The sequence below is a fragment of the Pristis pectinata genome, chromosome 29, assembly GCF_009764475.1.
Source record: "Pristis pectinata isolate sPriPec2 chromosome 29, sPriPec2.1.pri, whole genome shotgun sequence".
Lineage (NCBI taxonomy): Eukaryota > Metazoa > Chordata > Chondrichthyes > Rhinopristiformes > Pristidae > Pristis > Pristis pectinata.
The window spans coordinates 20,535,783-20,560,007 of record NC_067433.1 but is presented as its reverse complement, the minus strand read 5'-3'; the positions used below and the strand labels follow the sequence as shown (position 1 = coordinate 20,560,007).

Genomic DNA, 24,225 nt, shown 5'->3' with positions numbered 1-24,225 from the left:
TAGAGCCCATTATTAAGGATGAGGTTTCGAGGTACTTGGAAGCACATGATAAAATAGACCTAAGTCAGCATGGTTTCCTTAAGGGTAGATCTTGCCTGACAAATCTGGAATTCTTTGATGAAGTAACAGGCAGGATAGACAAAGAGTCGGTGGATGTTATTTACTTGGATTTTCAGAAGGCCTTTGGCAAGGTGCCACACATGAACAAGATAGGTATTACAGGAAAGGTACTAGCATGGATAGAAGATTGGCTGACTGGCAGAAGGCAAAGAGTGGGAATAAAGGGGGTCTTTTCTGATTGGCTGCCGGTGACTAGTGGTGTTCCTCGGGGATCGGTGGTCCAGAGAAAGTTTACAAGAATGATCCTGGGAATGGGGTTAACGTATGAGGAGCGTTTGATGTCTCTGGGCCTGTACTTGCTGGAGTTTAGAAGGATGAGGGGGGATCTCATTGAAACCTACTGAATATTGAAAGGCCTAGATAGAGTGGACGTGGAGAGAATGTTTCCAGTAGTGGGAGAGTCTGGGACCAGAGGGCACAGCCTCAGAATAGAAGGACGTCCCTTTAGAACAGATGAGGAATTTCTTTAGCCAGAGGGTGGCGAACTTGTGGAATTCAGTGCCACAGATGGCCGTGGAGGCCAAGTCATTGGGTATATTTAATGCAGAGGTTGATAGGTTCTTGATTAGTAAGGGCGTCAAAGGTCACGGGAAGAAGGCAGGAGAATGGGATTGAGAGGGAAAAATAAATCAGCCATGATCGAATGGCAGAGCAGACTCGATTGGCTGAATGCCCTAATTCTGCTCCTATGTCTTATGGTCTAGTGTGATATGGTTTCATGGGTAGTGGTTATTCTCTGGAACTTCACCCACTGCTTGTGTCAATTGATGCACCTACTGTCAACAAGCTATTATACATGGTGGAACACACCCACTGAGCAACATTCTGTTCTAACTTGCATACACTGGCACCAAGGAAAATTTACAATTAAATGTTGATAATGGTTCTTCTGATGGACCAGATAATATGATGTGTTTAGTGAGAGGAAAGAGGCTTGCCCTTTATGATTCCTGTACATCCCAAAGCACTTTATTTGTTTAAGAACATATGGTCAATATTGTAGGAAACACAGCAGACAGGGAGCTCTCGCAATGTGATATTAAACAGTTAATCTGTTTTGATAATGTTGATTGAGGGATAAATATTGATTGGGGCAGTGGTACCCTGCTCTTTGAGGTCATGGGTTCAAGCTCCTTCTCTGGATTAACTCGTTGGGGGAAAATTTCTGGAGTAATAATGGACTTGGCATTCTTTGGTTCAAAGATTAATCTCTGATGCCATCTGGCCTTCCAGCTGGAACTTACAGATGCCAAGGCATTTGTTTAGTGTCCTCACTATCACTCTTCCTTTAACCAACAATGCACCAAACTGATTAACTGCTGATTTATTTCAAGGCTTTTCAACCCTTATTCAATTTTTTTTCCATTTAAAAAAAATTCATATAATGCAAATATAAGTGACTGTGAGACTAACTTATGTGGATTGGTTTGCATTATAATTTGGTTTACAGGAAAAGAATCTGCAGCGAGCCAAGAAGGGAGACCTGAAAATCACTGTTCACAGGATGGAAATGGAGAGGATTCGTTACGTCCTCAGCAGCTATTTGAGGTCTCGATTACAAAAGGTATGGAATTCGTGCCTCTGGTTTCTCAGCAGGAAATGTGTTTTCGTTGATCTGGAGCAGAGTAGGAACATGTGGCAAGAAAGCGAAATACAGGATTTATCACAAATTGCAGTAGTTTTTTGGTTCTTTGGTTTGACTTGTGGTGATAAGTATGACCAGAATTATTTTATTCTGCAAACTAAATTCTTTAAGAAAAGCATTGCCTATTCTTTGAGAAAAAGCATTTAATGTCAGATAATTGTGATTCTGGCATTTTGATTTTCATAACTTGCCTAGAAAATTACATTTAATTTTAAAACGTTTAGAGCAAAGAAATTGTTCTTGATTTCTAGATTGAGAAGTTTTTCCCCCACATCTTGGAGAAGGAGAAGTCCCGTCTTGAGACAGAGCCTTCCTATTTATCAGCACAAGAAGTTGCTTTTGCAAAAGAGTGAGTACTGTAAAGACAGTGTTTCCACTGCAAGGAAGAGTAAGCCAGATGTTACCAATTATTCCCAATCCCTCAATTTTAAAATTCTTTGAACCTGCTTGAAAACAAGCAACCAGGTAGGAAATTCAGAAATGATTCCCACCTAGTGGTGGGAAGGTGGGCCTCATCACCACAGATGGTGCTGGGTGTGAATCGTATAACTAGGTTTTTTTAATAAGGGGAGGACTAATAATCTCAAGTGAATCCCATATGGCCATTTCTGTGCTTATGATGTTAGGGGCAACAAAGTACTAGTGTTTCCCTATTGCTTCTGGTGATAGTTCTGAAAGTTTCATTTTGCTTGCCCACTGCTTTGTGTTCCTAGGCCTTTGTTCCTGATCGTGTTTCTGATTCAGGAAACTTGGTGAGTAGCAACTTTTTTCAACAGTATTTAGGGAAATGGGACAAAAGGAATATGGAGTTAGGTCATAATCAGTCATGTTTTAATTGAAGGGCAGAGCAGATTTGAAAGGCAAAATCACCTCCTCTTGTTCCTGTATTTTCAACTGAAGAGGTTACGAGTTTACATTACTCTTGGAGAACCATTTTCAATGGTGAGTTAAGATCAGGGCTACAAAGTTTGTGTAAGGTTCAGTGAATTTTAAAATTGGGGGATTGGGATTTTAACTTGTCCTACGACATTGGAATGAAAATCCATAAGAGTTTCTAGAAGTCCTGTGGATAAAAGTTTTGTGTGTGATAATAAGGGACAGCTCTTTCTGAGGAGCAGCACAGGAATGGTGGGGTTAAAGCTTGAACTGGATGTTTCCTTGGAGCCAAGTGATGTGATCTTGGGCAGAGGAGTAGAACCTTGCTCCTAAACTGGGTATAGAATGATGGCCTACTCTGAAATCTCAAACACCACAAATAACTTGTTACATGGGGCACTCGTTGAGGTTGGTTCCACCTCATTGCATTTCTTGCTGTTTTGCTTTAGATATGCAACAAATTGTGAAGCGCATCTGAAGAACCTTGCCTTGAAACGCATGCCTCCTAATCTGCAAGCTCTGGATATGTTGAAAGCTGGTGAGTAGTCTTTTGTTGAGTCGATTTCTAAATCTCTTGGAAAAAGATGATGCTGTGCCTTTATCTAAGAAGGGCTGTGAGGACAAGGGAACTACCGGTGAGCCTTATATCAGTGGTAATAAAGTTAATGGAGGAGATTCTGAGAGACGGAACCTATCTGCATTTGGAAAGGCAAGGACTGATTAGGGACAGTCATTATGGGTTTATGCATGGGAAATCATGCCTCATGTATTTGATTGAGTTTTTTGAAGAGGTAATCAAGAGGATTGACGAGGGCAGGGCAGTAGACATTGTCTACGTGGACTTTAGCAAAGCCTTTGACGAGATCCTGCAGGGTAGACTGGTATGGAAGGTTAGGTTAAATGGGATCCAGGATGAGCTAGCCGATTGGAAACAAAATGCCTTGGTAGTAGGAGTCGGAGGGTAGTTTGGGGTTTGTTATTCAGATTGGAGGCCTGTGACCAGTGGTGTGGCACGGATTGGTGCTGGGCTCACTGTCATCTGTATATAGATTTGGATGACAAAATTTTTAACATGGTTAGTAAATTTGTGGATGACATCTAAATTGGTGGCGTAGTGGTCAGTGAAGAAGGTTGTCTAAGATTATAACAGGATCTAGATCAACTGGGAAGGTGGACCAAGGAAAATCAGAAGGAATTTAACTCGGACAAATGCAAAGTGTTGCATTTTGTTATGTTAACCCAGGGCAGCACTTGCACAGTAAATGGCAAGGCCCTGGAGACCATTATAGAACAGAGACCTAGGGGTGCAAGTACATAGTTCCCTGAAAGTGGTGACACAGGTAAACAGAATGGCAAAGAAGGCATTCGGCATGCTTGCCTTAGTCAGTCGAGATGTGGAGAATAGAAGTTGCACTGGTGAGATTGCACTTGGAGTACTGTGTGCAGTTCTAGTCGCTAGCTATAAGAAGGATGTTATTAAGCTGGAAAGGGTACAAAAATGATTCGCAAGGACGTTAGTGGAACCAGAGGGCTTGAATTATAAGGGGAAACTGGATAGGCTGGGGCTTTTTTTCCCTGGGTGTAGGAAGCTGAGGGGTGACCTTGTGGAAGTTTATATAATCATGAGGTGCATAGATAAACTGACTGGGCAGTCTTCTCCCCAGGGCAGGGACTATAAAACTAGAGGACATCGTTTAAGGTGAGACTGGAAGCATTTAAAAGGGACCTGAGGGACAACATTTTCACACAGAATGTTCGGCATGTAGGATAAGCTGTCAGAGGAAGTGGTAAGGCCGGTACGATTTACAATCTTTAAAACTCATTTGGATAGGTACGTGGTAGGAAAGATTTGGAGGGATGTGGGACAAAGGCAGGCAAATGAATCTAGCTGAGGTGGGCAACTTGGCCTGTTTCTGTACTCTATAACTCAACGATTCTATAAGTTGTGGAAAGCAAGCCTTCGGGACTGAGTTGACAAGAAATTTCTTTTTGAGAGTTGTGGATCTTTGATTTCTCGGCTGTAGGGTGTTCTGATGAGTCATTTCAGGGCTTAAGGAGAGTCATTTCAAGGTGTAAGGAACCAGAAAGTATAGGAATAAGATGAGAAAGTGGATGATGGACAGGTTTAGTTGTGAACTCACTGAATGACGGAAGATATTTAATGACCACTTTTTGCCTGGGTAAACCATTTAGAGCAATCCTGTTGTAGTGTGATTGTAAGTTGCATTTTCCTGCTATTGTTGGTTATTTTGGGAATATCCCTCCCTTCTGCCCCTTTAAGGAGCCCTTAAGACATTGTGTCCAAAATTATTAACACTACAAGCGACCCCCGCATTGGTGGGGGGGGGGGAGGCAGTTGTGTTCCTAGAAAACTGTCCATCTCATGATTTTCCGTCTTGTGAAGCTGTGTCATCTGCATATGCGTCAAGAAGTGCAAGCTGATGATGTCTTTCCTGTAACGGGGTGATCAAAACTGTACACAATACTCCAAGTGTGGTCTCACCAATGTTTTGTACAACTGCATCATAACATCCAACTCCTGTACTCAGTGCCCTGACTGATGAAAGCCAGCATGCCACATGCCTTCTTCACCACTGTACCAGTGACACTGGTTTGAACGAACTACATACCTGTACCCCTAGGTCCCTCTGTTCCTCAACACTCCCCAGGAACATCTACTGTATGAGCCCTACCCTAGTTTGACTTCCCAAATGCAACACCTTGCACTTACCTGAATTTAAAGCCATTTGCCAATCTTTGGCCCACTTAACAAGCTGAGCAAAATCCCTCTATAATTTTTGATAACCTTTTTCATTGTCTACAGTGCCACCTATTTTAGTATCATCTGCAGACTTGCTAACCATGCCTTCTACATTCGCATCCAAATTGTTTATATAAAATGAACAATAAAGGTCCCAGCACTGACCCCCATGGCACACCACCAGTCACAGGCCTCCAGTACGAGAAACAACCTTCCGTCATCACTCTCTGCTTCTTACAATTGAGCTAATCACGAATCCAGTTACCTGTCTCTCCCTGGACCCCATGCGGACCTGACCTTCCAGACCAGCTTGCCGTGCAGGACTGGTCAAAGGCCTTGCTACAGTCCATGTAGACAACATCTACTGCCTTACCTTCATCTAACCTCTTGTGTTTATATATTTACTTTTTCAACATGAATTTCCTAAGAGCAAATTTTTATCCCATATTCCAGATTTTTGGCAATGATTTGTGAATTCCCTAAGGACAAATTTCCGTTACCTGAACTGACATAACACGGGTTGCCTGTATAGGCCTTTAATTCATCTTGACCTGCTGCCGTTGGACTTTATTGAACTTGTTCACTTTCTGCCTCAGTGCCCAAACCCAACCTGGATTCTTTTGTTTTTCTGAGAGTGAAGGAGAAGCAGGAGAACGTACTGGTGGAGCCTGAGACAGATGATCAGAGGTAAGAGAGTACCTGCTTCGCTGTGCTGCTTTGCACCCTGTGTAAACAGAGCTACGGTGAATGTAAATTGCTTTTGAATGTAGCAGTATCGGTAAAAGAAAAAGCTGCTTTCTCCCAGGTGTTGACCTTTTGGGCCGGTTACAATTGATCAGTGAGCACTGTCCCTGACGGCTGTCTGTCGTGTGCGTCTGTGCAGTTATTGGATGGGTTGGATTGCACATCAAGATGGAACAGAAAACTTGCAAGTGCATCTTATTATAATACAGAAAGAAGCCATTCAGCCCATCGCAGCAATGTTGGCTTCCGGCAGAACAATCTCATCTGTATGTTATTTCCCTGGAGCACTGCATCTTGTTCTCTTTCACATGTCCATCAACTCTCATTTGATTCTTCTGCTACTTAGGTGTACTTGCAGTGACCAGTTAATCTGCCAGCACATTGGGGTGTGGGAGGAAGCCAGAACACCTGGAGGAAGCCCATGCAGGAATGTGCAGACTCCATGCACACAGATGGCACAAAAGGTCAGGATCGAACCTGGGTTGTGGGGCAGCAGCACTGACTGGGTCCAAACCTGACCTCTGATACTGTCTGTGTGGAGTTTGCCACCATGTGACTGTGTGGGTTCCATCTGGGTTCTCCAGTTTCCTCCAGCATCCAAAGATGTGTGGGTTGGTAGGTTAATTGGCCATTGTACATTGCCCCTTGTGCGTAGGTGTATGCTAGAACCTAAGGTGGCATTGATGGGAATGTGGGGAGAATGAAATGGGATTAACGTAAATGGGTGCTTGATGGTTGGTGCAGACCCCGTGAGCTGAAGGTCCTGACCCTATCCCGGGTCTTCACTATGTCATGTAGCAATGCAGCTTCTGTTTTGTTGGTGTTGGGATTCTGCAAAACAGCATAGTGACATCCTGCCATTGGGTGTTTGAGAGAGAACGTGGCATAAATTTACTTGTTTTGTTCTGTTCTAGAACTGTAACTTTGAATTTTCATTGTTTGCCAAAAACACTTAATGTTAAGCAAGACTTCGGTCTGATGCCTCACCCAAGAGACTTTGCCAGTTTAGGATGGTTTCAGTTAGTCTGTCAACAGCTTGAACTTCACAAGGGGGAGCTGTTTCTGCCCATGAATCTGTGCCTTAATGTCAGCCAGTTTTGTGTGAGAAACGCAATCTGAGGAATGAAAGTAGTGTTTGCTTCTGAGTTTTGTGACGGACATGGGCTCCCAGACTTGTACCACTTCACTTTATGGTGCTCACTTTTCTCTCATCTGTTCCATGACTACCTTTTTTAAATTGCCATTTATCAGATTTGGGCATTGCTGGCCCTAATTGTCCTAATTCATTGCCTGTCCCTAATTGTCCTCAAAAGTGGCATTGAAATGCTGCCTCAACTGCTGCTGTCCATTTGTTAAAGGTACTTCCACATGGCTTTTGGAGAGGGAGTACCAGGATTTGGACATGGTGACAGTGAAGGAGCAACCATATATTTCCAGTTCCTGATAGTGTGAGACTTGTCAAGGAACTTGCAAGTGATGGTGGTTCCATTTGCTAACGATCCTTTCCTTCAGGATAGTGGAGGTCCTAGCTTTGGTGCAGTTGAGAAACCCTAGGCAAGTAATTTGTGGGTGGTGTGCTCTGTAGCTAGTGCTGGATGTTTAGGGTAGATGGTGTGCTGATCAAGTGGGCTGCTTTGTTCGGAGCTGCTTGAGTGTTGGAGCTGCAGTCATCTAGGCAAGTGGAAGGTTTTCCATCAGTCCTGATTTGTGCCTTTTTGGACGGCAGAAAGGTTTTGGGGTACTGGGGATGGTACCCAGCCTTTCATCTGCTCTTGTAGCCACTATTTATGTGGCTGTTCCACTTAAGTTTCTGGTCAATGGCAATTCCCCAGAATGCTGTGGACGATCTTAAAAGGTAATTCTGTTGAGCATCATGGGGAGTTGGTTAATTGGTCTCTGGATTCGGTTATTGCCGAGCCTTTCAGTAATGGAGAGAGATTCCGTGTCTAATGTGCTTCGTTAATGTTGGTATGGTCAAGGGGTGGAGATGATTGTCATTCTTCAAAACTGTATCAAGCTAACTGGGAGTCGAAGACTTTTGCTATCTCCTTGGAGATTATATTTCCCTTCTATTTTAAATTGTGCTCTAATTTCATTTTGACACCAATGGGAATAACCTGAAAGATATTTTGAAATGTTAAGTCTTATAAATTAGATATGAGGAAAAGTACATTTTAGCAGCAGTCTTCATTAAGATTACTTGAATTGAAGGAAGGTAACAGGCAGGTGAAATGACAATTTTGTTTTATTTTTCATTGATTCTGTTTCTGCGAAGGCGCTGGGCTTTTTCTAATGCAATCTAAACGCACATTTCCAGTGCTGTTTCTTCATCTCTGCTTCCTCAAATGTGTGACCATGTGACAAAGGAGATCAAATCTTTGTTTCACTCCTTTTCTGCATTTGCATGCTAGTGTGAGAATCCTGCCTTTAATTTCTGCAGAGATGATTTATCTAACTCCCTGCGTCTGGTACAGTGTGTGATATGATTGTAAGTGGTTGTGCCTGAACTACTGTTGCTCTGGGATGTGGCAATATGTCCCAGAGTTTGTGAATTAATAGAGCTGTCCTTGATCTTCTAGTTTCAAAGTGGTGGTGGATTATTTTTCCCATTTTGTCCTTGAATTTTGCTCTTCTGAGTTTGGCTGCTGTTGTTTCACAGCTCCCTGTAGACCACCAGCATCTTTCCCAAGTGACTATTAAGTACAAATCTGCACAGTGTAGCAGCCAGCCAGTGGTACTCCTCACACCGTCTTTAATCCTAAATTCACTTGGTATCCTCTCATTTCCCAGTGGGGTCACTAGCTAATCATCCAGATTGAGAACCTTGGCTCCCTCTAGCACAAAAGCTCAAGCTGCTGACACCTTTCCTGCTGCCAAGACTCAAATCAGTATACAGTTTGTTTTGTGAAAGGTTAGCATGGCTGCTTGTTAATGGTTGCTAATGGTCTGGGAGTCTTTCTGTTACGATGATATTGGAAGCTGAAGAACTTCAGCCACTAATATTGAGACTGAAATTGATGAGGGAAGGCTCTTCCTTTTCGTATAAAGAAAAGCAATTTGTGAAGATGGTGAGTTTTATTTTGTACAGCTATGATGTGTGGCCATGCTGGGTTGCTGGTTCATGAGGCTTGCCGGCAGCAAACAGTCCTTGTCCATTGGTTAGATAGGTTGTGCTGCCTTGATTTCCTAAAAGAAAGTATCAAAGAGTTGACGGTATCGTGATATCCTAGCACACAAGACCACATTAAATGCTCCAGTTTGAAATAAAAGCTGAGGTCAAGATGACTAACTATAAAGGACAATTGGCCAAACCAGCTTTATTCCCCATTTCAGGAGTGAAAAAGAGCCTGGCAGGAGTAATCTAGACAGCCTTTGGTCAGGGTTGCTTCTGATGAAGGAGTCACACACGAATGATTGTTTATTATTCCTCTTCAGAGGCTGGTTGTCTTGCTATGTGTTTCAAGGTCTTGCACTTCAGTTCTAGAATTCCCTGGTTCTGAAAGTTCTTGAGTCGGATTGCTCTGGTCTCACCCTGTGCATCGATGAAGACTAAGTCAATGGGTCAGAAAATCTTCTGTTTTACCTGTGAACACTACCTCCTGCTGGTCATTATTTGCACACACTAAAAGAGCCATTTGTTGGGAATATACTCATCGTCTTACCTCTGAGTTAGAATCTTTACATATGAAACAGGACAACTGCGGACAAGTGGAATAGATATGCTGCTATGGAGAGGAATCTGTAAGCAGAGTTTGTGAACTGAGGAAGACTCGTTGACACAGATCTCTATCTAAGTCTTGTTTTCCTTTTCCTCTCACAGAGAATACACTGTTGATTTGGAGGAAGGATCGCAACACTTGATGCGGTACAGAACAATTGCTCCTCTTGTTGCCAGTGGTGCTGTGCAGCTGATATAAATGGGAATATGGAGAGGTAAAGTGAAATAGTTTACTTCTAATCCCAGTGATTATGCTACTTCAATGGCTCTGTAGTTGCATGAAGAGTGGGGATTGCAATGGTAACCATTTTGTGAAGTTAAATGAAATGTGCTTTGTTCTGATGAAAGCCCATCACCAGAAACGTTAATTCAATTTCTCTCTTCACATATGCTGTCTGATTCATATACCCAGGGTCTCCTGTTTATATTTCAGATTTCCAGTATCATTAATATTTTGCTGTTAGATGTTTTGTCAAATTGTGCCTGTTTATGTGGTAATTTGAACATGAGGGCACCTGCTGTTTTATTTACATTAAGAAAAGCTTGTTGGAAAGTAACATGCCCAGCAAAGCCAGCTAAAGAAAACAGCAGGTTGTTACCTATGGAAGGAGAAGCTTGGTGGCAGTGTTGTAGATGGGGGCATGGAATCCAAAGTGCACAGTGCACATGCCTTTTTGATTTGTTCTCTGTTTTCACCCCTGCCCCCCCCCATATTCTTTACAGCACAAAAAATGACAAACTGAATTCACAGCTTTCAACTTGGGCATTTCCAAACTGAAGTGTCTGGCGTGCTTCAAGTGCTTGCATTCCTGTCCGTTTTCAATTATCTCGGCTTTTACAAGATTCGCAGAGTTTTGTGCTCTGCACTGGGATTTATCCTTCTCTTTGGGTAACAACGTTAAGACCACTTTTGTTTTGCAGATGCTAAAATTAGTAACATTTTAAACAGATCAAAGTAATAAATGTGAAGCTTAAGCACAAATGGGATGAACTGGCTGGATGGTTAGTCTGGCAAGTAGAATTGCTATAAAAGAGCAAGAGTCTGGAGCTGGGGTAGTGAAAGAAAGACAAGAAGAGATTTATGAGAAAGTGAAGTCGTACTGAACGTGTAGTTGTGACACCCTAACAGTCACCGAATATCTAACTTTAACTAGCAACCAATCTAAAAGCTTTAAATCAACATAAACTAGGAACATGTGTTTCTCTCAGCTTCTCTGTCTCTGCTGTTCTCGAGGAGAGGCCTTCCACTCCAAGACATCTGAGATGTCCTTTTTCAGAAAGTGGGGCTCCCCACCCCCACCCCCACTGTGGTTGATGGAGCCCTCACCTGCATCTCCTCTAGTTCCCACACTTCTGCTCTTTGCTCATACCCCACCTCCTCCCAGACAGAACAGGGATAGAGTTCCCTTGATCCTTGCCTTAAACCCTGCCAGCCTACACATCCAGCATATCATTCTTCGATACTTCCACCATCTACAACCTGATCCCTGATCCCACCACCCAGCCACATCTTCCCCTCTCCCCCTCCCTTTCTGTGATCAGCAGGGACCACTCTCTGTGAGCCCCTGGCTTGCTCATTCCTCCGTGCCCATCCCTCCCCCTTCCCAGGCGTTTTCTCCTGCAACGGTAGGAGGTGTAACACCTCTTCCCTTGCCACCATCCAGTGACCTAAACAGCCCTTCCAAGTAAGGCAGAGGTTCACATGCGTCTCCTCCAACTTTCTCTATTGCATTTGGTGCTCTCGATGTGGCCTCCCCTACATCAGTGAGACCAAGTGCAGAGTAGGCAACGTTTTGCTGAGCATCTGTGCTCTATCTGCCTGGGCCTTCTGGAGCTTCAGATTCTCACCATTTTAATTCCCTTTCCCGTTCCCACACGGTGCTCGACCTCCTCCACTGCCAGGGAGAGGCTGAACACAAGCTAGAGGAACAGGGCCTTGTATTCTGCCTGGGTATTCTACAACTCAGAGGCATGAAGTTCTCCACTTTCAGGTAACTTGCTCCTCCTCTGTCCCTTCTCCCTCTCCCACTCTCGCTCCCCTGTTCTATGCAGTTCTTCCTCCACCCACTCGATCTGCCCATCACCCACACACTCCTCCCACTGGTTCCCCTCCCCACCTCCCTCCCTCGATTCCATGCTTCACCTTGCTTTCCCATCAGATTCCATCATCTTCAGCCCTTTGTCGCCTCCACCTATCACCTCCCAGCCTCTGTCACTATTTCCATCCTCCCCTCCTCCATTTGTGTATCACCCTTCCTCGCTGCATCCACCTATCTCTTGCCAGCTCTTGCTCTACCCTTCCCCTCACCTCTTTATACAGGCTATCTCCCCTCTATCTTTCAGTCCAGATGAAGGGTCTGGACCCAAAATGGCAACAATCTTTTTCCCTCTACGGTTGCTGCCTGACCTGCTGAGTTCCTCCAGCAATTTGTTTTAGTTTTCCAATGTAGTTATGTATTTGAAATTGAGCTGAATCAATAATGTCACAAACCAGCAACAAAAGAAACACACTGAGCATGATTCAGTGTTAAAAACTATTTTATTAATCACTACTTATGATAATACGTAAAATAAAAGTAAAAAAAATGTTAGTATGTTAGAATTCAAAAATGTTAAACCTCGAACGTTAACCCCAAAACTAAACTCTTCGTGTGTGTGGGTGACAAAGTCCAAAACTCCCAGTTCCGGAATGGTTCTTAAAGTTCAGTTCCGCAAGCCATAAGGTGAAACATGAGCAAGGGCTTCTTCAACAACCACCGTTGTCTGAAGATAAGATGTAGATGTAGAAAAACATAGAGAGAGTACATACGAAATCCAAATGTTCCACGATGGAACCCAAACGACACTTCAGTGTTTACTCGGTAGTGACTTCCTCACCCCGAAAAGCATCCGAACCGTGGTCGTCCACACACAAATACCTGTTTCCTTCTACAGGTCAGCAACAAAGTGAACTCCACCGGATTACTTCCAACTTCCATACATGGATTTCAGTGGCAAACACAGTTATTGTTTCTCATCCATCGATAGTGAAAACAAGCAGGCTGGTGTCTCTCTCCCTTCTCTCTCTCTCTCTCCTTCTTCTTCTTCTGACTTCTTCAACAACGTCATTACGTCCTTTATCTTCTATTGACGTAAGCACGCCCCACACACATACACACACACTCTCTATCTTAAAGGGACTTTCACTGAGTCCGTAACAATAATTACTTGAGGCTTTGCTTATACTTGTTCAAGAAATAAATGTTAGAAGTGACACCAGGGGCAGGTTTTGGGGTATGTTGGAATTTGTGGGTAGCAAGACAGTTTTGAATTGCCAAACCTTCTGGAAGTGTCTCTGCTTTGAGCTGCACTGAGCTAGAGGCAGTTTGATAGATAGAGGAGGAATATTGGCAGATTTCCCTGGAATTAAGTTGCACCTTGAAGGAAAACACTGATGTTGGAAAGAAACTATCAATCAGCAGACTGTTGAGAGTATAATAGTGCAGTGATTATGTTATTGAACAAATCTACAGGAACCTGGACCTTGGATCCAGCAAAGTTTGATTGAAACTCACTGTGGCGGCCATAGTATTTAAGTGTATGTAACTTAAATCTGAAATTCTAGTCTCAGTAAAATTATCCACAGAACTACAGATCACTTTTAAAAACAAAGAATTTGCTTCACTGACTTCCGTCATTTACTCTCCTTAACTGGTCTGCAACACAATTCCAGACTTGCCAACGTGGCTGATTTGTTAACAGCCTCCTGAGTGAAGAGGCAGTTAGGGATAGACCAATGTAGGTGTTGCAGTGATGTTTGCATCCTGTGAACAAATAAATAATAAAGCTTATGGGAAGCTAAAAGTAGAGAACGAGATTGCAGTCACTGTTTCTATCTGGCAGGTATGTTGAACTTGTTACCTGTGAGGATAAGGACGTTACAGGGAGATGGTCAGAATGCCAGCCAGAGCTGTGAAGTGGTGGAGGAAGGAAGAGGAGCAGGACAGAAGGGTTGTGCTCAAGGAGAATTTGGTGATTTGAGGATGGATGGTATTCTCTGTGGTTGCAGCTGACAGGCCAGGAGGATTCTTGACTTGCCAGGGGAACAGTATCTTGATTTGGGTAGAAGTGAATTTGAAAAGCTGGATGGGTCAGTTGTGGTCCATATTGGGACTAATGACATGGGAACAAAAAGGAGCGCATGCTGCTGGAGTCATTTCATTGGTGGGATCTAAAGTTTTTTTAAAAAAAGGATGCCAAGTGTCACAATCTCAGAACTATTAATTGGTACAGGGATAGACAGGTCAGGAGGATCAGTGGCACACCGGAGCTATTACTGGGTCATGGAGGACCTGTACAGTGGGGAAGGCCATTTGTGAACTTGGGTAAATGACTAAACATGGTTGACACTTCAGGTTCTTGTTTAATTCATTGTTCAGGATGCATGTGTTTTTGCCAAGAGCATAATTTATTGCTAATCTCGAATTGCCCTTGAGAAGGAAGTGAACCACTTCCTCGAACTGCTGCAGTCCTTATGGTGAATGTGTTCTCACCATGTTGTTGGGTAGGAATCTCCAGAACTTAGTCCCAGTGACAATGGAAGAATGATGATTATGGTTCCAAGTCAGGGCGGTGTGTAGCCTTGATGGAAACGCGTAGGTGGTGGTCCCATGTTCCTGCTGCCCTTATTCTCGGTTGTGAGGACACTGATTTAGGAGATGCTTTTGGAGCAGGGTAGATGAGTTACTGGAGTGAATTTTGTAGACAGTACACACTCCGGTGCACTGTGTGGAGAGGGAATGAATGTTTAGGCTGCTGGATGACATGCCATCTTTCAGCTGCCGGGAGGTGAGTCCCTTGCCTCAGAAACTCAGTCTTAGATCTGCTCCAGTAGCCATGGTGTTTGCATAGCTCCTCCAGCTGAGTTTCCGATTAGTTGATGTTAATAGTATGGGACTTGATGGTAATGCCATTGAATTTAGAGACTAAGTGGTTAGGCTGTCTCCTAGGGGTGTCATTGGCCTGGCATTTTTGTGTTGCAGTTATCAGCCTTGCTGTAATGTTGTCTAGATCCTGCTGTATGCAGACATGAACTGCTTTATTTGCTGACAAGTTGCCAGTGCAACTAAACACTGCAATCATTGGCCAAGGTCTCCGCTTCTGGCCTTATAAAAGGAAGGATATTGAAGTAACTGATTTCTGAAACAGGTCTGAGGAATTCCTGTGGTGATGTCCTGGGGCTTGAATAATTTGCATCTATAACAATTAACAGCAGATTTACTGGAATATATCCAGGACTTAGGATCATTTATTTGGCTGCTCTTTGGGATACACAAGTTGATAAAGATTTAATGGAGATGCAGCATTTAGGGAGTGTTGTACCATCTGGGTGGGGCTGAGCGTTGTACTGTCGGAGTGACAGCACAGTATGTTTTAGGTCACAATGAACAGTACTTTTTACATTCTAGCAATGATGATCAGAAGTACTACATTGACCTCATATTTTAGATATCTTAAGGTGGAATGTTCAGTGGGAATATGTTTTTTTATTCTTACCCTGTGATCTAAAGGATGAACAATGCTGCAAAGCTTAGACTTTTGCATCTCTAGTTTCCCCTTTCTTGGCTCCAATATTCAGCTGAAACTCTCTTCCCTTCCCCGATGATACTGTCTTTCAGTCTCCCTATGATCACTCTGGTAATTGCATTCCCTTCTACCTTCAGTTTGAACTTAAACTTTATCTTTAATGAACTGATCTGCACAGAGGCGAGCAGTGACGTGAGGGAAGTTCTGATACATGGTACAATTTTGCTGAGTGCAAATTGATAATCTTCAAGCTTCAAATATCTCAAGGTTTTGTAGCCACGGTATCCAGAAGCCTGCATCATTGACCCGGATGCAAGAATTCATTTCCTTCTAAGGTAGCTGGAGGATTTAAATTTAGTTAAATAACTCTGGAATAAAAACCTAGTGTTAGTAGTCACCATTAAACCACTGGATTGTAGGAAAAACCTGCCTGGTTCACTATAAGATAAGATCTTTATGCACATTGAAACACACAGTGAAATACATGTTTTTGCGTGGAGTGTTCTGGGGGCAGCCAGCAAGTGTCGCCATGCTTCCGGCGCCAACATAGCATGCCCACAACTTCCTAACCTATACGTCTTTGGAATGTGGGAGGAAACCAGAGCACAGAGGAAACCCATGCAGACACTGGGAGAACGTACAAACTCCCTGCAGACGGCGGCCAGAATCGAACCTGGGTCTCTGGTGCTGTAATAGTGTTACGCTAACTGCTACACTACCGTGCCTGCCTCCCATATCATCCATATTTTGAATTTCCTCTTGCAATGCTAGAGGAGGCCATTCAGCCCATTGAGTCTAAATTGGCTCTTGAGGCAATCCAATCAATCCCATTCCTCCAGTGATCTCCTTGTAATCTATTCTGTCACACATGCCCATTAACTCCACCTGGATTCTCTCACCAACCACCTTCAGTCACTAGGAGTAATTTACAGGACCCAATAAACATACCAATCAGCACATCTTTGGGACGTGGGAAGAAACCACAGCACTTGGGGAAAACCCACAAAGTCATAGGGAGGACATGCAAACTCCACAGGCAGCACTACACGTCAGGATTGAACCTGGATCACTGGAGCCGTGAGGCAGTGGTCCTACCTGCTGCACCTCTGCCTCCCTTCTTATGGGGACTGAAATCTTTGGTTTATTTGTGATTCCAAATCGATGATTGACTCTTGTGCCCTCTGAAGTGGCCTAACAAGCCACGTAGTTCTGGGGCAATTTGGAATCAGCCCCCACATCCTGTGAATGAGTACATTTAAAAACAAGTCTTTATCTGGTTAAGCATCTGGCACTTCGGGTTTCTGCAAAGTTCTGCTGACTTTAACTTTGGCACATTAAGATTGTTGATGTAAGCATTGCAGACCATTGGGAAATTTCAAATGCAAATTGCATTGTACGGATCAAGCTTCTGCGATCTTTGGTATGCCTCTAAATCCATTGTGCTGGAAGCTGATATTTTTCATAAGAGGCCTTTTAGTCACTCTGGTTGTCGTGGTTTGAAGGGTTTTCTTAATTGAGATGAATCTTTTATGTGCTCTAAAGTAGGGAAATTGCTGCTGATCCCCAATCTAACTGGTAGAAAACTTCATATTTTCAATCGTTTAAAATTATATAAACTGAAGGATTAATGTTGACTTCAAGTTATTTAATTTGTGTGAAAACATGTTTTTGGACGGATTCATCAAACTCTCACACCCAAATTTGCCAAGCAATATTATAATGAAGTTACAACCTGCTGCCCCATTTGTGCTGATTCATGGCAGATATAGTGTTTGATCTATGGAAACTTGGGAATTGGGAGCAATTTACGCCAGAATTGTTGGATGCCCCAAAGTAGAAACTCTGCTCACTGTGCCCTGACTCATCTCTCGGATGTGGGCCAGCTTTTGCAACCAGATGATTTCCAGTGCATTTATAATTAAATCTTCATTGCCTTTGAAGGTTTGTGTCCTTAATAATCTAGGAGCTCCTTTTGGAACTTTTAATTTTTGACTGTATCCTCATGAGATACACCTTTTGAGAAATGCTGAGATGTTGGAGCAGTTAATGTGTGGAAATTGGATGGAGAAGCCGAATTGACATTTTTGTTTTCTTTCAGGAGCTGTTGTTTGCTTCAGTGCTGTGAATCTGGGCCAGTTTTCTCTTAGGGAGAAAATTGATCCAATTTATTGTTGTGTCCAATAAAAATTACTTGTTGCTACCTAACAATAGCTTTTATCGCCATGATTTCCTGTGGTTTGGTGTGTATTTTTTTTTAAAAAAGCCTTTTAGAAACTATTTGTGTATTGCTTGGGATCTGAGTAATCCTGACAGCCTGTGAAAGCAAGGATGGAACATGGGCATATTTGAGGATGATCTTTAGTGAAAAATTGTTCCTGAAAATAGTTTGGTTTAGTTGTTCCAGTTGGCAGCACAAGGCAATGGCTTCATTGAATTCAGTTTCAGCAGTCTGCATAGTGTAGTTAAAACTTTGGCACAGAGCCATGGTATACCCTGCTAGATGTCAGTATGTCTTCAGTTGTGAATCTTGAGCCTTGGTCCCCTTGAGTTAGGTTGAATCCACCAGCAGGACAAATGAGCAAGTATTTTACCTGAACATCAAGCCAACAAAATGTGCACAGGATGAACGTAAGAATCAAGTTTCCAAGCACAAACGTAACAGCATGGCTTGGGGTCCATGAATTGGATTGCTGATTGATTAGATAAAGATTGGAATAACATGATAGAATCGGTGATCGAGACCACTAATCTAGCGGATTGTTGTCAAAATCATCTGGCTACTTTAGGGAAAGAAATCTGTTGTCCTCATTGGATCTAATTTATATGTGACTCCTGACCTACAGTGCCGTGATTGAATCTCAACTGTCCTCTGAAAGGGGTTAGGAATTACCGATGGGCAATAGGTCCATGACGCCCACATCTTGTGAATAAACGAGGACAGTGCCACAAAAGTTCAGTACAACTTTGTGGGCTGAAGGGCCTATATCGTGCTGTAGGTTTTCTATGCTTCTATGTTTCTATAACAACTTAGTTTGGACTATGTTATAAAAGGGATTCAACAGAAGTTGTGATGGACCTTCGCAGTTAGAGAAGTATGTCCGAAATCCCTTGTTGAGTAGGTTCCTCCAAGAGCAAGGAACAGCCAGATGAAGTGACTCATGTTGGAATCAATAGAACATGGAACATAGAACAGTACAGCACAGGAACAGGCCTTTCGGCCCACGATGTTGTGCTGAACTAATTAAATTAGTAATCAAATGCCCAACTAAACTAATCCCTTCTGCCTACTCAATGTCCATATCCCTCCATTCTCTGTACATCCATGTGCCCATCTAAGAGCCTCTTGAACGCCTCTATCATATTTGCCTCCACCACCACACCTGGCAGTGCATTCCAGGCACCTTGCCCCGCACATCTGTTCTGAACTTACTCCCTCTCACCTTAAGTGCATGCCCTCTGAATTTAGACATTTCAACCCTGGGGAAAAAAATACCTGCTCTCTACTCTATCTATGCCTCTCATAATCTTATAAACCTCTATCAGCCTCTGCCGCTCCAGAGAAAACAACCCAAGTTTGTCCAACCTCTCCTTATAGCACATGCCCTCTAATCCAGGCAGTATCCTGGTAAACCTCTTCAAAGCCTCCACATCCTTCCTGTAACAGGGAGATTAGAATTGAATGCAATAGCTGCAACATAACTTCCTGACTCTTGAACTCAATTCCTCGATTAATAAAGGCAAGTGTGCCTTACATCTTTACCACTTGTTAAGAGTCTTGCCATTAACGGTGTACTGTCCTTTACATTTGATCTCCCAAAGTGCAACACTTCACATTTTGCCAGTGACGAGATAGAAAAAGTATTGAGTTCCTGCAAATAGTTTGGAGAATTAGGAGAAAGACTGAAGAACGGGATGCCCAAGGTGAGGATCTCTGGATGACTTGGTGCTGTGGACTACCAAGTACAGAAATGGCGATGATGGAGCAGGGGAATGCTTGATTGAAGAAATGGGCAAGGGGAAGACGCCAGTTTTTTTTGGGATGTTGGACCATTTAGGGGCAGGAGCATCTGGTTTAGTCTTGGAAGAGACTGGGATTAATTTTCTTTAGGGAGGATTTAACTTGAAATGATGGGTTGGAGACTCATCAGGATGTACTCTCCTCTGGAGAAATAGACAAGGTGCACAGAAACCTAGGAGGGACAAACACATTGCCACACGGGAAGGATACCATTCAGCCTTTTGAGTCCATGCTGGCTTCTGAGGGCAAACCCTTGGGGCCCATTTCCCCTCTCTTTATTTCCCTGTATCAGAACAACATATTCTCTCTTGAATGCCCATTAAGAAAAAGATTAGAAACATTGGGGTGGAAATTAAATGGCAAGCAACAAAGCTGTGCTTCCTCAGTGTTGCAGTGATGTGCCAGCCTGGGTTTTTGGTTCAACTCTAACCTGGGCAAGAGTGCTAAGTGTGAGCATGACTGATCACTGGACAAAATGTGGAGTTTGAATCGAATCTCGGCCCTGTAGACTATGCGGGTATGGTCTGGGGAGCATAAATCCGCAGCATAAAGGTGGTAGAGTACAAAGTCATCCACTCCATTCTCTATCCAGGCATATACTGTGACTGAATTCACCCAGACATCTGTTTAATGGTAAACTGCCTTACTGTTTAGTTGTTGTGAATATTGTGTAATAATTTGCAAAACATAGTATGGCTGGTAATACAGGAAGTCCCTGGGTTACAAAGGAGTTCAGTTTTTGAGACTGTTTGTAACCCAATTTTGTATGTAACTCGGAACAGTGTCCGCTCATGCGCACTTGGGCTGGGGATCGCGGCCGTGCATGCGCACTTGGGCCAGGGATCACGGTTGCACGTGGCCCCAGCCGCACATACGCACTTGGCCCGGGGTTCCCCAGCCACATATGCTCACTTGGCCCGGGGTTGGGCCAAAGAGGGTGTACCGCCGCTGTAGTAGGATCGGGGGCGGGGCCTGCTTACGAACCAACCACAAAGGTTGGTTCGTAAGTCGGGGGCTTCCTGTAATGATTAGCCCAAGTGTAGTCGCTTCTTTCCTCCTAGCAGCACAATGTCAAGGTTTGACATTTTAGGGCCAAATCCTTTACAGAATTTTCCAGTCTCAGTCCAATCACCCATCATCTTCCATTCATAAAATATAATGTTTTAAAATATTTGATTTTTAAAGAAGTGAGATTGTTGTGGGGAGGGGGGTGAGTGGGGAGATAGAAAGTTGACTATCAAGTACTGTGAATAACGTGAACTCAGTTAACACCCTGATTTAGCCACATCATTATTTGAATTTTCACCCCAGTTAACAAAGTACCATGTTACAGATAAAAGAACGGAAAATGCTGCAAATACTCGGCAGGTCAGGCAGCATTAGTGGAGAGAGAAACTACATCAGTGTTTCTGGTTGCTGACCAAGAAATGGCAGAAGAAGGCAGAACTTTTTCTCTCAAATTATGGAACAAATCATTTTTGTGGCTTGCTGAATTGTACCTTTGCTCAACTGTGCTGAAGGTGGCTACTTCTGGAGTCCAGGACCATCAGCTGAGAAAGGAGGAATAAAATGTTGGATGATTCTATCAAATAGTTGTAGAACAGCACCATAGGAGGTCATTTGGTCCATTGTCCAAGGCAGCTCCTTCAGAAACAATCCAGTTAATCCCAATATCTTGCTCTTCCCCACATCATGTCGTGTTTTCATCGGGTATGTATTCCTTCTTAAGGTTTTTAGTTGAGCCTGTTTCCACCAGCCAATTAGAAAGTGAATTCCAATGTTTATCACGTGTTATCTGTCCAGTTTTTATTGACCACCTCTAATTGTCCTTTGAATGGCTTCCTGGGCTATTCAGCAGGTAGTCAAAGAGTCAATCTTATTGGTGGGTCTGGAACTGCATGTTGGCCAGACATGAAAAGAGCAACAGGTTAACCCCCCCTCAAAGAACAGGTTTGAACCAGGTGAACTTCAGCAATCTTCTGGTGTCATGGTTGCCTTGATGAGGACCAATTTTTAATTCCTGATTCTCAGGAATTAGTTAAATGAATTCAAATCCCACCAATAACTAGAGAATTTTAGTTACTGCTAGTGCAGTAACTTGACCACTATGGTACCACAGCATTCTATCAGCACCTACTGCTGGAGTAATGTCTAGTTCCTTTTCTCCAACTGTCTTTAACTTGCACAATGCCCTGTCAGTCTCCAGTTACCTAAGTTTATCAACATCCGAGAATCATAGTAATCAGGAGGTCTGTTGTTGGGACTAAACCACCACAGGCCCTGGGCCATGTGATGTTACCATTGCACCAAACCATCTTGCATGGATTTCCTTGGTCTCCTTCAAATCCCTGTTGTATGACTTCTGATCACATGGGTGGTGTTGATTTACAACAGAATAGTATATGCCTTCTTTCCAGATACTGCCTGTGTCAGATCAGAAACATGACTCGCTCCTACAGTCTTTGCAATCTGTTTGTAGCTGGAAGAAAAACTGAGAGGGCAATCTTCACATTTTATTGTGTTGACTTCATTTGTATTTCCTTTTCTCTGTTCTAGCTGACATGATTGGAAATGTAGTCATTCTCTTTAAAGAGATGTTTTGACTTACCTGCATGTTGACAGTATTTCTACAAGATGGCTGTATCATTCTTAACTAGAAATTTGTTAACTTCGTTCAATCTTGTTTCCTTTTCAAAACCTCGGCAATAATTTCTTACAGATGTTGAAATCAGTCTGAGCAGTGTGAAGCAGTTGTCCTAGCAAGAGGTCACGGAAAAACTTTGTGGTTCCAATACTCGTCTCCCATTACGGTATGAGTATCGCTGTAAACAGAAGAAAGTGAATGAATTCTGGGAATTGAGTCATCGTGCTACGTGAAGAGAAGCAAGAAGCCTGAGTCACTTCCCCTGCACTCGGCCTGACTTTGAAAAGGACCCACTTCCTTTCCACCTTTTCCCATCCCCACACCCCCCTCATCCACAGAATGTTCACCATCTTTTCCAGCCCTTTCACATATTGTGTTACAGAGTTAACGTGTTCTAGTTTTTGTTGCCCATCATCTCTGCTCACCAGCTGAAACTGCTGATGTTTCTGGGGGGGTAAGGCTTCAGCTGTCTGGCAGGATGTCAAGCATGTGTGTCCCAGTTTCACATTGTTGGGCAGGCTAGAAAAGCTGGGCTGGATTTTTCTACAATTTGTAGTAAATTGATGGAAAATAGCAAAGTAGAATATTGTGGATTGAGGCACCTCCAGTATTCAGCTCATTACTTGCCCTGTTCCTACATCTTTCTACCCTACTCTTAGAAATTGAGAGCGAGTTGGCTGCAGTCACACAGGAGGGCCCCTTGGGTTGTAGCCAGGGGGTTGAGGCTGTGGTCAGTTTTTACCCGATAAAGATCAAGTTGATGTAAGCATCGACAGCACTGATCGAACAGGCCTGACATTTGCCCAGTTTGTGTTACTCAGCTTTGACAATGGGTGATGCTCACTGGTCTGTTGAAGCCTCACTAATCTTAACCACAATGTTTGAAGCCAGATTTTTACTTAAATATCACCTAAATTTATTTAACACGGCATAGACCCTGAATTTACTGTAGAGTCTAGCTGGACCATTTGGTTCTGTGCTGCATGGGATAGACCCTTAACCCATTAAACCCTCTGCAAATTAGCACTTTATGAAAAAATGGGATTTTTCTTTATAACAATGTGTTGGGGCCTATTTCCTGTACTGCACACGAATCCTGCTACAGAGGGGCAGCATTCCCAGGACGCTTTGCTTCCTGAAGCTTTATAATTGCTGAGGGAGTCAGTGGGATTCAACATTTACACAATCCCTTCACACAGGATCACAAACTGGTGAAAATCAAATAACGGAAGATGCTGGAAACTTGAAATAAAAGCTGAAAATATTGAAAGCACTCAGATCAAGCAGCATCTGTGGAAGGAGAAACAGGACTAGCACTTAAGTTCAAAGACCCTTTGTCAAAAGTGAAAGACTAGTTAGCTCTAAGTTGTAGGGAGGGATAGGATTTCCAAGAATGCCATCCTTGGAGAAGTTCTGCTGCTCTCCAATGGGATTTCTGTTGGTCTCTTTTGTCTTTTTCACTCGCAGTCACCTCTTTCCTTTTTCATGTTGATAAAAGCTCACTAACCCCGACTCCGTCCTTCAAAATGATTCCCTTTGTCTTGTCTCTCGCTTCCCCCCAACCTCTCTGCGACCTCTCCAGTTCTAACAAAGGGTCTTTGACTTGAAATGTTAACTCTGTTTCTCCGTCCACAGAGGGGGTGCTGGAGGCAGGTACTCTGGCAATATTTAAGATGAGCCCATGACACACCATGGCCGAGAAGGGTAAGGCCCAGTGCTGGGAAACGGAATTAGTATGGACAGGCACAATGGCTGGTATAGACCTGGTAGGCCGAAGGGCCTGTTTCCTTTCTGTATGACTGTTTAGATCATGCCTGCCCTGTTGGGTGTTTCTAGCATTTTCTGTCACAAACTGATGTTGCGAGATTTAAGGGAAGGTACAGCACGGAACGAGACGTCGCAGTTGTGCAGACAGCCCACTGACCTATGAAACGTTTTCAGCAGAACGACTGCCTGAAGAGGTGAATGAGAAAATTCAAGTTGCAGTAATATTTGTCTTTGTTCACATCTGTGGGTGTTGCTGACAAAATTAGCTTTTATTGTCCATCCCTAATTTTTATCAACTATTTCGATTAAATGTTTTAGAATATTTTTCATTGCAAAATATGTAAATAAATGGTTCACACTGACAACA

General features: G+C 43.2%; 1 protein-coding gene across 1 annotated transcript in view; it reads left to right on the top strand.

Moving 5' to 3' along the window:
- Nucleotides 1–24,223, top strand: part of gins4 (GINS complex subunit 4 (Sld5 homolog)) — a 28,155-nt gene extending 3,932 nt beyond the window's left edge. The window contains exons 3-8 of the mRNA XM_052041186.1: nucleotides 1,571–1,684; nucleotides 2,017–2,114; nucleotides 3,091–3,179; nucleotides 5,999–6,089; nucleotides 9,967–10,079; nucleotides 22,167–24,223. Of these exons, the coding sequence (XP_051897146.1) occupies nucleotides 1,571–1,684; nucleotides 2,017–2,114; nucleotides 3,091–3,179; nucleotides 5,999–6,089; nucleotides 9,967–10,063 (489 nt within the window). The 3' untranslated portion in view covers nucleotides 10,064–10,079; nucleotides 22,167–24,223. The remainder of the gene's footprint in view (nucleotides 1–1,570; nucleotides 1,685–2,016; nucleotides 2,115–3,090; nucleotides 3,180–5,998; nucleotides 6,090–9,966; nucleotides 10,080–22,166) is intronic.
- Nucleotides 24,224–24,225: the final 2 nt, after the last annotated feature.